At 38.0% G+C, this 13,820-nt stretch overlaps 1 protein-coding gene across 10 annotated transcripts in view; it reads left to right on the top strand.

The window, feature by feature from the left end:
- TFDP2 (transcription factor Dp-2) overlaps positions 1 to 13,820 on the top strand; it is a 173,404-nt gene that overhangs the window by 116,878 nt on the left and 42,706 nt on the right. For 7 of the 10 annotated variants that reach the window (XM_068546024.1, XM_068546021.1, XM_068546022.1 and 4 more), the window contains 2 exons: positions 6,930 to 7,033; positions 12,202 to 12,323. In XM_068546024.1, coding sequence (XP_068402125.1) covers positions 6,930 to 7,033; positions 12,202 to 12,323 — 226 coding nt within the window. The remainder of the gene's footprint in view (positions 1 to 6,929; positions 7,034 to 12,201; positions 12,324 to 13,820) is intronic. The other 3 variants (XM_068546025.1, XM_068546029.1, XM_068546030.1) reach the window with 1 other exon arrangement.

Genomic DNA, 13,820 nt, shown 5'->3' with positions numbered 1-13,820 from the left:
CTAATAGATAATGAAATTGCCTAGGTCAGTTTTTCCCATTTTTTAAATTAAGGTATAATTTACATGTATATAGTAGAATTAACCCTTTTTAGCCTGGAGTTCTCCGAGTTTGACAAACACATACATACACTACCACAATGTAGGTCATTTTGTAAAAAAATAAATTTATTTTATTTATTTATTTTTGGCTGCATTGGGTCTTCGTTGCTGCGCGCGGGCTTTCTCTAGTTGCAGTGAGCGGGGGCTACTCTTTGTTGTGGTGCGCAGGCTTCTCATTGCAGTGGCTTCTCTTGCTGCGTAGCACGGGCTCGAGGCACGTGGGCCTCAGTAGTTGCGGCACGCGGACTCAGTAGTTGTGGCTCGCGGGCTCTAGAGCGCAGGCTCAGTAGTTGTGGCGCACGGGCTTGCTGCTCTGCAGCATGTAGGATCTTCCCAGATCAGGGCTCGAACCCGTGTCCCCTGCATTGGCAGGCGGATTCCTAACCACTGCGCCACCAGGGAAGCCCAATGTAGGTCATTTTTAAACTTATATTTAGGGCTGTAAGTTTAGCTTGTCCTGTGAAGTTTGGACCCTGTATATATGGGGTATACACTACTTCTGATTTGAGGTATTTATAAACCCATAAAATAAGCATATTCTTTCCTATAATAAGTTACTAATTAGGTTCTTCTGGGAGAATGTGATATAGGCTTGGGTGAAGATTTTCCCCAAAGCTTATTCAGGCCAAAAATAATTTTTCCCCCAGAAGGTCAGTACTGTGAAAAATAATTTATATTGGCTTCATGTAGACAAACCACAATTATTTGACTGAATTTTTCATTTTAATTGGACATATTGAAGGTGATTAACTATAACTGAAACCCCCCAAAGGATTATGAGTGAAAGAAATCTTTGGTGTCTGGAGAATTCTAATGGAAAACAGAAGGATTCCAGTTACTCAAGAAATCGAAATAAAATTTGAGCCGAAATTTTGTGCCTGTGCAGGGTTTGGCATAAGTGTTAGCTTTTCTTAGCCCCTTTCCTAGGTGATCGATCTCATTTTAGTTAATTCAGGGAACTGCCAGCACCAAAATCCAGGCAGGTCTTTAAAGTTTTGTTTTTAATAAATACATCAAGTGCCAGGCATTGGCTTTTGGACAGTGTCAGGACCCTGTTACCACGGAGCTATGAATTAAGGCCAGGTACTTAAGAAAAATTGTTTAGACTTGGTTTGGTTTACTCCTAATGTGGCTGAAATTTCAGGAGACTGGATGTTTATAACCTATTTAAATGTCCTTTTGAGTCCAAAAAATTATATTTCTGCTGCTAAACCTAGTTGATTTGATGAAAGCAAACTATGTCTAAATATGTGGCTATTATTTCTGGATATTACAATTACTGAAATCCCAGTAGAGCCCCTTTAACTGCTTCTAAAACAGATTTCATTTTTACTAATTCTAAAACACAGATACTTCATTTATAGATCTTCACCTTGTTTCAGCAGCTGTGGCTGATTCTCTGTCACTGTCTTTTTTTTCCTTCAGAATGGCAATAGCTTTTCACATTATAAGACAGGTGCATGCATGTTCATAAAACTTTATTAATAATAAAGTATAAAACAAAGTAAAACACTTCTCCATACTACTCACCCAGAGCTAACCTCTATTATTGTTATCTTGCCAGACTCTTTATGCGTATGTACTTATGTGTATATGTAGTTTTTAAGGTAAATGCAATCATACCATTTAATCATCCTCTCTTACAATGGGAACATTCTTCCATGGCAATACATACTTGTAATTTTTTTAGGGACTTTATAATATCCCATCATATGCATGTACCAAAGATGTTTAAACATTTAAATTGTTTCCAGGGTTTTGCTTTTATCCACAGTGCTGCAATCGTAGGACATGTGTAACTGTTCTTATCTGCTTAGATTATTAGGATACACATCCCGCAGAGGAATTGCTAGTCAGAGGGTATACCCATTATTAACTGAGACGTTGTTGCAGAGGCCAGGGATCACCTTGCCACTTAGGCAGCAGAGGGCAGTTGAAAGATTATTTGTTGAGGTAGAAAGAGCCTTTAAAATGTGTATAATTGTTTATAAAGCATTACTTAAAAATTTGTGCTCTAACACACAATCCTCAAACTCCTCTCTAATTACACTGTCGGACTGCCATCCAGAAAGGCTCTCCAATAGTGTTAGCCCCTTGACTGCAGTGGACAGCTCACTTGCCCTGAGTATCCGTAGCGCTTAGCATTAGTACTTGGCATACAGTAGGTGCCAAGTAAATATTTTTTATCTTTTATTTTTAAAATGTTTGGCTGCACTGCACGGCATGCGGGATCTTAGTTCCCCGACCAGGGATCGAACCTGTGCCCCCCCTGCAGTGGAAGCAGGGAGTCCTAACCACTGGACCGCCAGGGAATTCCCTAAATATATTTTAAATGCACCCATTTTGCCACATCTTTACTAACTCAGGACATTATCAGACTTCTTAATCTTTATCAATCTGGTACATTAAAAAGTTTCTTTTTGTGTGTGTGAATTTTTTATTTTTAAAATTAAGCATCTATTCCTGTGCAAATTTGTTTACCAAGTCTGAGATTTGTCTTAAGTGTATTGGGTCTTTTGCTATTTAGAAAATATTTATTTTTAGGTAGTCAAATCTGTCAGTCTGTTTTCACTTAAGATTTCTGAATTCTGTAACATGCTTGGAATGTTTAATTTTTATATTTAAACATTTGGTCTTTCTGGGATTTATTTTTGTGCGAGATGAGAAATCTAAGATTTCTTTTATCCAAATGGACAATTTCTTGTCTCAACAACATTTCTTAAGTAATCTACCCTTTCTCCATTCATTTGAAAAGCTATTTTACCATGTATAAAATTTTCATGTATAAATGAAGTAAATTTTGGACTTTAACTTCTGTTTTGTCAATTTCTTTGTCTGCATCTTAGCCAGTGTCGCATGATTTCAGTCCCTTTAGCTATGTAATAATTCTGAAGTCTGGGAGGCTACAGTTCCTCTCTTCCCCATTATTCCTGTTTTCAAAATTTTCTTGGCTGTTCTCTGTCTTTACTCTTCCAGAAACACTTTAGAATCAATTTGTTAGGTTTATTAAGTTCCATCTAAATTCTTTGATATTAACTGCCATGACAGATCTGGCTTTAACGAGGTTTTTCTATTTTTTTTTTAAGATTTAAATTTCTTTATTTCTTTATTTTTGGCTGCGTTGGGTCTTCGTTGCTGCACGCAGGCTTTCTCTAGTTGTGGTGAGCGGGGGCTACTCTTCATTGCGGTGCGCGGGCTTCTCATTGTGGTGGCTTCTCTTGTTGCAGAGCACGGGAAGTACTCGGCCTCAGCAGTTGCAGCACGCAGGCTCTAGAGCACACAAGCTTCAGTAGTTGTGGCTCACGGGCTGAGTTGCTCCGTGGCATGTGGGATCTTCCTGGACCAGGGCTCGAACCCGTGTCCCCTGCATTGGCAGGCGGATTCTTAACCACTGCACCACCAGGGGAGCCCTTTCTTTTTTTAATTTTATTTTATTATTATTTTTTAATTTATTTATGGCTGTGTTGGGTCTTCGTTGCTGTGCGCGGGCTTTCTCTAGTTGTGGCGAGCGGGGGCTACTCTTCGTTGCGGTGTGTGGGCTTCTCATTGCGGTGGCTTCTCTTGTTGTGAAGCGTGGGCTTCAGTAATTGTGGCACATGGGCTCAGTAGTTGTGGCTCGCGGGCTCTAGAGCGCAGTCTCAGTAGCTGTGGCACACGGGCTTAGTTGCTCTGTGGCATTTGGGATCTCCCCAGACCAGGGCTCGAACCCGTGTCCCCTGCATTGGCAGGCAGATTCTTAACCCTTGTTCCAACCAGGGAAGTCCCCTTTCTTTTTGTTTTTGACCTAAGTTTTATATTCTTAATTTGTCTTTACTGTTAAGTTTCAATTTAGGGTCATTCCCTAACCTTAATTACCTTTTTTTTTTTTTTTTTTTTTTTTGTATGTTTCTTGCTTCACTGCTTTTTGTAAGTTTTTGGCTTTTGTTTCTAATATGGTGTATCACAGATGATCTCATCTTAAACATTCAGCAGCCTTAAGGTCATTTTAAAAAAACATCTGAGAGCCAGACTTTATCATGGCTGGGTTCTTCCTCACATGGATCCGTGGTGTTTCCCCTCCTGTCTGGGACTGAGTTTATGGCACATGTCTATCAATTACAGAGCTGTTCCTCCCTCTGGAATTATAAGTTAGTATTCTCCAGTTAAGTGAATTCTTAAACAGGTGAATAACCGTATTTGGGTTATAATATCAAATATCAAACCGTATTTGATAACGTGTACGCGTGTTGTATAAAAGATAAGTTGCACAGTTACAGAGTAAGGAAACTATTTGCTAATACCAGTTGGTCAGTCATGTTTAAAAAAAATAAACAAAGGACCTGGTGTTTAAATTTATTTCACCTGTTAAAAAGTAACAAAAGATACAATTTAGGCTACATTACAGGAAGTATGGCATCCAGATTAGGAAAGGTAATAGCTCCAATCTGTGCAAATCAAACAGTTTTTATTGTTTCCTGTACCTCTTTGGTGCCAGGGACTAAACCAGGTGCTAGGATACAAAGCTGACAACATAGCCTACTTATAGTAGAATTACAAGTAAATAATAATAGGTTTTATGAAAAGCCAGAAGAAGGGCATCCAAGACCTAGACCCTAGAGGCTGGAGACGCGTAACAAGGGGGAGGTGACACAGAGAGCAGTAGCTTTGGAGGTGGAGCTATGGCCCTTTACTGCCTGTGGGACCTTGTACCGACTGTTTAACCTCACTCTGTGTTAATTTCATGTGTAGAATGGAGTCGTCAATAATATATGTCTCTCTGTTCTCCTAAGCATTAATGAGATGATGTATATATGGGAAGCCTCTAGAGCAGACTCTGGCACATGGTGATTTCTCAGAAAATGGTAAGGAGTACCATTTTGAAGTGCTGGAAGGTAGGCCTCGTCCCAGTAGAGAGAGACTTCCCAGCAGAAGGAAGAGTGTGCATCAAAGCTGGAGTGGTTGATCTGGGGCCTTTCTGGAACTGCAAAGTATTTAATCTGATCGGAGCCTAGGGTACATGTGGACAGAGTAGCTGAAGATGAAACTGGGAAGGGAGGCGGGGTGAGATCTCCAGACGGGAGCTTCTGTGTCATGTGAGGAGTCTGAGAGGCATTTAGGAAGTGTCGTGGAATCTCTGAAGGCCTTAAATAGGGGAGTGTCCAGAACAGTTTCATCCGTGGAAAGACTGGTTTGTCACAGACGTGGGGAGGGGTAGGAAAGCTGTTTGAGGTAGGATATCCAGTCGGGGAAGTGGGGCTCAGCTCTGGCTGCACCTTGGAACTATCTGGAGAACTTTAACAGTCTGATGCCCAGGTTGACTCCAGTTCAATTATATCAGAAGCTCTGGGGGTAAGACCCAGGCACTGGCATTTTTTATTGCTTCCTAGATAATTCCATTGCACAGCCAGGGTTGTGAACCTCTGGATTAGAGAGTAACTGTTTTCAAACCAGATTTGATAAAGTTCCAAATTAAACAAGCACCGGCAATATAAAGGAACCAGGGTAAGAAGGTAACAAGTAGGATGTGGTAGTCGGTTGAATAAGGAGGGGTTGATGGTTTCTGGTTCGGGTCACTGGGTGCATGATGATCTGTACCAAGAAGGAGAAGCAGATTTGGGTACTGGGCCTTGCTGAGTGGGCATGAGAAAGATAAAGAATTTGATTTTGAAATGTAGAATTTGAGGGGAAATAGTACAAGGCAGATGGGCAGAGAGAGAAACTGAGGGAAGGAACCAGTGGTATAGTTGAAAACTCAGAAGACAGAGTAAATAATTGATGTGTGACTTCCCTGAGAAGACAGGAAGTGCAGAGCAGACATGAAAGAAGTAATTCATATGAGCATCTTCCACTCAGAGAGAAATAAGTAAAAATATGTGAGGGTGCCGGTAAGTTCCCAGGTTGAGGAAGAAGGGCCTGGTGGCCTGAGTTCCTTACTGCAGGAGACCTACTCAGAGTTAGGAGATAAGAGAAGGGCATTCAGGAGCTGTGCAAGCTTTGGAGGAGCTCAGGAAGCGGGACGGAGAGTGAGAAGGAGGTGCCTTTCTGGTCCTGCCCTTAAATGTTGTTTTTTCCCCAGAGTTTCAATATTGACCCTCTTTCACGCACTTCCTGTGTGATCTCCTTTCTTATATTGGATTACACTCTTATCTTCTAAGAGAAACATTGGTAAACTGAAGTTTGTCCAGAGAAGTTAAGTAGTTGACATGGTAGTTCAGAAAATTATTGGTTGGCTTTTCATTTGGGGGGAAGCCATTTTGCTACCTTAATTTGAAATTTAAATTGTTGAAATCACTTGAAAACACGATACAGATCTCATGGTTTCCACCATCAGTAACTAGGTGGCATCATTTATTTCTCCACTGTGATAAAGTCTCAAAACACTGCCAACTCAACATTTTGAAAACATGTTAACTTTTAGTATAAAATGTTATACTGTAAAGAAATTCTAATAGATATTTATTTTATTTCATGTTATACTTCATGCATTTATTTTTGTTCTATGATTTCTAATAAAGATCTTAACTGGAATTCTCAACTCTGATATAAACTATGATGTGCATTATGAACTCTCAAAATGTTTTTTCCTCTAAAAAACCAACTTAATGTCCAGTAGTTGTCAGATAGACTGAACTATTTATTTTACAGGTGTGCTGTTCAGCAGAACTAATTGTCCTCACTACAGCAAAGCAATAATTGGTTGGCTTTTCAGTATGGCTTTTTGGTCTTAACTTCCTTATTAAGATAATTATAAATTACTTAAGCACAGCTGGTTAGGACCGTGGATGTATAGATAGGTAGAAGGTGGTCTTGATATTGCAGAACATTAACCTAGTGTTTTGATATAATTTCAGGTAACATTTCATTTGTTGCATTTCCAGTTTCCAGCACCAACTCACCAACAAAGATTTTGCCAAAAACCTTAGGACCAATAAATGTGAATGTTGGACCCCAAATGGTAAGAAAATCATCATATCTTAGGACTTGAAACTTTGCTTAGGCAAGACTTATTTAAAGGATAGTTGTACCAAAGATGCTTGGTCAGATATTCCAGTTAATTTCTTATCTCAGTCACTTATTTTTTAAAGTTTTGTTTTTACCTGAATGTAACTGATTAGTCTTAAGAAAAAGAAAGGCATTGTACTCTTCAATGTTTAATTTTCACGTATTTGAATCTGTGGATTCTGAATGTGTTAATATTAAGGTTTTTGCTCCCTATATGAGGCTTCTCTTGTTTTCAGTTGTTCGATTAAATTGATTTGAAATCTGTTATGTTTTATGTTCTCCTTTTTCTTTTTCTCGTAAAATAGACTTTACTGCACTAAACCGTGTAATCTCATATAAATTGAATATCATATAAATTGAGTATGACCCAACAGTTAATCTATATTTGGAGCTACTAATTTGAAACTCTTTGATGAAAGGACATTTAGGAAGAAACAACTCACCAGTTCATTTTAATCTTTAGCAGTAGAAATAATGAATTAAAATGGAAAGTATTTAACTGTTTCTCTGAAGGTATTCCATTAATTATGCTAGAGCTTAAAGTATATAGCACTTTTAAGAAAGCCTTATTTATAAACAGTTGCATGCAGCTAATCTAAAAACTATACCTAATTTAAATGGCCTCACCCACCATTAGCAAAAGTATGTAAACATTTGAACAATAACTCTTCATTGTCAGTGTTTGCATCTTCTTATCTATAAAGCAATAAGTATAAATTTTGTTTGTAATGTATGGTACTGTGGACTGTGTTAAATGCACAGTTATTTAGACAAAAATCTCTTTTAACATGCTGAATGGCTTCAGAAAGTCTTTGAGATCTTAAGCCATTCTAGACACAACATTTTTCTTGATCCCTTGAGGACTGTTAATCATCTGCAGAATCCAAGCTAAAGATGTTGCACAATACTGTAACTATGTGAAGAATGTAATCTAGCTCCAAGCCTAGTAGAAACTTAAGCTCAGGTGAATATCTGCATTTCAAGGTAGTTCAGGGTATATTTTCAAACGTTTGCTAAGCATTTGCCCCTCACCAGCCACTGCAGTAGGTGCAAATGAGATTATACACCTGACTTGAACGTTGGTATTTTGAAATGTGATTATATAAACATCAACATTTAACAAACAGATGTGAACTTTCATGACTTTGGCTCTTACAGTACTCCTCTATTTTGAAAGACTGTTTCCTCTTGGTATTTCAGTGATACTGCTATGGCTCAAATTTGAATTCCTCTTTTAGAAACATAATTTTTCTTCCCATTGTCAATTTAAACTAATGTACATGTAAGCCTTTACACACTTCAGTTCTAACAGTGATAAGTAGTCCTCTATATGACATACCCAATTACTGCAAACCTCAGAATCAGCAAAGCAAAGGTCAGACAGAGAGGAGATTTGGGGCTCTCCTTTGAAACAGGCCAGCCCAAGACCTTCATTTGTCTCCCGAATTCTGAGGTGCTTTTTGTAGTTCTTAGTCCCTAGGCAGGAATCAGAGTTTTCTTTTTGATTTCCTAATATATCGTGGAACCCCAGCGAGAGCCACTTCTCTCTCCTCTTGCTTGTCTCTTCTGAACGTTGTCCACTCACATTCAATCTCTCATCCATGATTTAAAAAAATTTTTTGTTAGAAAATTCTTAAATAAAACCTCACCTGTTTCCTTCTTACAGTTGTCTTTCCCTACTTGCCCTTTAAATTTTACATGTCCCTTTGGAAGCCAAATCTTCATGGTAGATAGAAATTTCAAAAGGCCTCAAGAAAAAGTTGTTTTCTGTGTTTCTAGAAACTAGTTTAGCAGTAACTTTTACTTTGGGATACTTGCTCTTTTCTTAAAGTATCTGGTTTTATGGGAGGGGAGTTTGGGGGAGAATGGGTACATGTATATGCATGGCTGAGTCACTTTGCTGTGCGCCTGAAACTATCACAGCGTTGTTAATCGGCTATACTCCAATATAAAATGAAAAGTTTAAAAAGAAAAAAAAAAGGTGTCTGGTTTTTTATATAAGATAATCTCATGATTATTTTAACATGGTTAAAAATTGCTTGTTTCTTACAGTGAAAATGAAAATTTTGTCAAATAATGAAATCCTTTAGTATAACACTTTATAGTTATATAGATTCTTTCTTTTCAAAGTATAGATGCTCTCTTGGCTTTTCTTACTGTAGATGGCAGTAGTACATAAGGTATCTTGATTGAAGGTAGAAAAATCTTCAGAATGAGGTTCAGTTGCTATTTGATTTATGGCTAACTGTAATCTATTGACAAAGAAACCACATGATTACATTTAAATTAAGGATGTCTGGGTTTTTTGTGGGGAGGTGGGGAAGACTTAATTTTAAAATAAATGTTCATTTTCCTTATCAGATCAACTGAATACTATTTTAATTTGGGATTTCAAAATTAAGGTTCAGTTTTATAAAAGCATATGTGACTTATCACCTATAAGAACTAATTTTCCTGTGTTCATTGACTCCTTTGGTTTTGTTTCTTAAGGCTCAGTCACTGTCACTGTCCTGTTTAAGAACTCATCACGTCTCATAGGGACTTCTGACTTGTGGTTCCAATTCAAGTCTAGCATCCCTCCAGTTCATTCGTTCATGAAATGTTTGTTAAGGACTTCTATGTACCAGGCCCTGTGCTAAGAGAAAGGAACAGAGAGTATTGCTAATCACTCTCGGATCAGGAAAGAATAGCAGCTGACAATCTGACATTAAGGAAGAAAAATAAAAGTAGAACATAACAATTTATTTCCAAAGTCATTCTCAATAAAGACAACCAGCTTTTCTCTATGTCCTATTTCCCTTCCTCCTTTCTTCGTCTTCTTTCTTTTTTTTTTTCTGCAAAGCCCTTTAAATCAGGTAAAACCAAGCCTGTAGGGTCCTAATAACAGATAAATAAAAAACTCCTCAGTAATAATGCTGCACAAGTAATGCAGTCTGTTTCACGGGTAAGTCAGAATGCTTAGAGTTGCTTTCTGGAGACTCCTGTTCTAGGAATAGAGTAGACCAGAGACTGATCAAACGCTCAAAATTTCCCTCTCAAGCTCTCACACTCAGGGTCAGCAAGATAGAGAACATCTGAGTGTGTGGTGCAGTGATTGGTGAGAACTATGCCCTTTTCTTACAGGATTTTATATAATCCTTTCTAGCATATCAATGAACAAAGAAGCTACTATTTTCCATCATTTTAAAAGCTGGGTCTTCTGTCTCAGTTCAATAAATATTTATTGATTCTTTCCTATGAGAGTCCCCTAGCACTATGGTAGGCCCTGCAGACACTCTCTACCTTTAAAGATCTTGCATTGAAATGGAAGTGAGGAGGTGGTGTGGAATATGTGCAGGGCTAGGAGGTACAAACACCTTGTCTAGTGTTCATATTTTCTCATGAGGCGGACTTCTGAATGCCCTCTTTAATAATCCTTGGCGTATTATGAGAATCAGAATTCCCCAGACGTCTATCAGTATTTGTTGTGTTTTGTTTTTTTTGAACTATAGACTCAACATATTAAAATCATTTCCTAAGCATTTGTATGTAGGAACATCTCCCTAGCCCCATTAATATCCCCATTCCCTGGAGCATGCCTTTATTCTATTTATTTATTTACTTATGAAAATACTTAAAGATACTACTAGGGTGCCAAATTATTTTCACCAATGAAAACTGTAAGACCTGGAAAGCAATTTGGCAGCACAGATCAAGAAATGCTTTTTACAAGTCCATATCCGTGTACTTCCCTGGTGGTGCAGTGGTTAAGAATCCACCTGCCGATGCAGGGGACACAGGTTCGATCCCTGGTCCGGGATGATCCCACATGCCACGGAGCAGCTAAGCCCGTGCGCCACACCTTCTGAGCCTGTGCTCTAGAGGCCGCGCACCACAGCTACTGAAGCCCGTGCACCTAGAGCCCATGCTCCGCAACAAGAGAAGCCACCGCAATGAGAAGCCTGCGCACAGCAAGGAAGAGTAGCCCCCGCTCGCCGCGACTAGAGAAAGCCCACGCGCAGCAACGAAGACCCAACGCAGCCAAAAATAAATTAATTAATCAATTTTAAAGAAAAGAGCAAATTAAACCCAAAATAAACAAATAATAAAAAGTGAAAATCAATAAAATAGAAAACAAAAAATATATAAAAACAATAAAATAAACATTTATTTTTGGCTGTGGTGGGTCTTCATTGCTACGCACGGGCTTTCTCTAGTTGCGGCGAGCGGGGGCTACTCTTCGTTTTGGTGCGCGGGCTTCTCACTGCGGTGGCTTCTCTTGTTGCAGAGCATGGGCTCTAGAGCGCAGGCTCAGTAGCTGTGGCACACGGGCTTAGTTGCTCCGTGGTATGTGGGATCTTCCTGGACTAGGGCTCGGACCCATGTCCCCTGCATTGGCAGGCAGATTCTTAACCACTGTGCCACCAGGGAAGTCCCCAAAATAAATAAATTAAAAAAAAAAAAAAAGTCCACATCCTTAGTTCCATTAATTCCCTTTCTGGAGTCTATCCGTAGGAAATAGAAATTAAAGCCAATATCATTTTACAAAAATGTTTATCACAGCATTATTTATAATATTCAATATTTGAATATTCATAAAAATAATAATAGGGGATAATTAATCCACATGACAGAGTGTTTTATGGTCTTTAAAATGTCTTTGAAGAATATTTAATGACATGAGGAAATGCTCTTGCAAAAAACAGGTAAAATTGTATCTGTATAAGAATCCAAATTGTATAATGTCTTTGTATATGTTCTGGACTGTGAAGAATTAATTTGCTGTTACCCCAGTTCTAGTAAATAGAGTTCAACTGAAATTAGTTTCCATAATTTCAAAGAAAGCTTTTCATTTTTCTGATTTTTAAAATGTTGTCAGTTGCCAACTTAATCCCTCCCAATTGCTGTTCACTTGCTGAAATCTACATTGTGACTTCATATCAGTATTCAGGATACTTGTGCTGTAAGATCTTAGGATATAAGTGTATCAGAGGTATTGCTTATATTTAGATGATTGATATTAAGTACATTTTAGACAGTAAGGTTTACTCCTTGTGTGTAGGTTAGCATTCAGCATTATTTTCTGCCTGTAGGTTTTCCTTAATAACTAAGAATATTTTTTTCTTTGTACTGACTTTACAGATTATAAGCACACCACAGAGACTAACCAGTTCAGGAAGTGTTCTGATTGGGAGTCCATACACCCCTGCACCAGCAATGGTGACTCAGACACACATAGCAGAAGCTACTGGCTGGGTCCCTGGGTAAGTAGTGGTACTGCAAACTACCATTTTTAAAAACTTCTTTTTTTTTTAAGTTCTGATCTTTTTTTCTCACTATCTTGTCTTCTGTTCGTGTTTCATGTTCTTAAAAACTAATATGTTTCCTTTAAAATCACCTATTTTATTTCACTTTATATCCTAGATATAAATGAGCTCTGGAGCAAGCATTTTTATTTTATTTTATTAATTAATTAATTTATTTATTTGGCTGCCCCACACAGCATGCAGGATCTTACTTCCCCAACCAGGGATTGAACCTGTGCCCCCTGCAGTGGAAGCGCGGAGACCTAACCACTGGACCACCAGGGAAATCCCTGGAGCAACCATTTTTAAACAGAAAAATAGAACAATAACTTGTAACTGAATCTTCTTTCTTCAACTCTGAAAGAAGACTGCTTTTTATGATTATGACATTCAGCCACTTTGGAGATGTAAAAAGTGCATTTTATATTGTTTTAACAAACATAAGAAAGGAGTTTTATATATACGTGTGTGTGTACTCTGAACTTCCCCTTAAAACCAGCATGTTTATTTCCTTTAAAAGCAGAAAAGGAACTAGGAAAAAGAGCCCAAATATATTAAAACTTTCATTGAGTTTTATCTTCATTCCTTTAAACACTGGCCAATTAAATCAGTATCCCTTCTTTGTTACTCATTTGCCACTTTTAGTATCAAATCTCTACGTTTCTTTACCTGTAAAATACCTTTATTCAAGCTTTCTCCACTCCTTATCATTTTAGCATCTCATCCTTCCATAAAAGAAAAGAAGTAGTAAAAGAAATGACTCAAAATTTTAGTTTGTCACTTTAGAAGTTTTTTCCAAGGTGGCATGCCACACTGCTGGTTCTATCATTGACTTACAGTTGTGAGTTCTAGCAAACACAGTAAATCTTGGTTGAGTAAGAATCTCCTTGCTTCAAGGATATTAAAGAAATGAATGAAATAACAATCCTGGCAAAGTGCTTTAAGCACACTTACACAGAAGACAGAAGAGTTTCATGTGTATACATAATGTCTTTTCCATTATCAAATAAGATGAAGTGACAGAGTCACCTGTAATTCCTTTGCCTTTATTCAGTCGTTAACAACATTCTCATGTAGATCTAGGTTACCGTGGATTTTTTCATAGCCTTGAGAGATAATTTAATGAAAGCCAAGCCTGTGCCAGTAGTGTTGGCCTACTTTGGAGATGACCAGAGTTTGGCTATTTTCAACACCAGCTGTGCTTTATGCTGGGGGTAGTATGATTATCTAATGTTTTTATAGTCATTTCTCCCAGAGCAAATAAAACTTTTCTATGCCTTCTCCTCTATGAATCTGCAGTATTTTCCTCCCTAAAGATTCATTGAGTTCATTTCAAACTATGGCTATCATGTTGGTGATAAAATTTAAGTTTTTATTTCATGTACGTATCTTTTATATTTGTTACTTTTGTGTTTGGATGTTTTCAATGTGGAATTAGACAAGTTACAATAAATT

Source organism: Eschrichtius robustus, chromosome 6, assembly GCF_028021215.1.
Source record: "Eschrichtius robustus isolate mEscRob2 chromosome 6, mEscRob2.pri, whole genome shotgun sequence".
NCBI classification, from domain to species: Eukaryota; Metazoa; Chordata; class Mammalia; order Artiodactyla; family Eschrichtiidae; genus Eschrichtius; species Eschrichtius robustus.
This window is presented reverse-complemented; position numbering and strand designations above follow the sequence as displayed.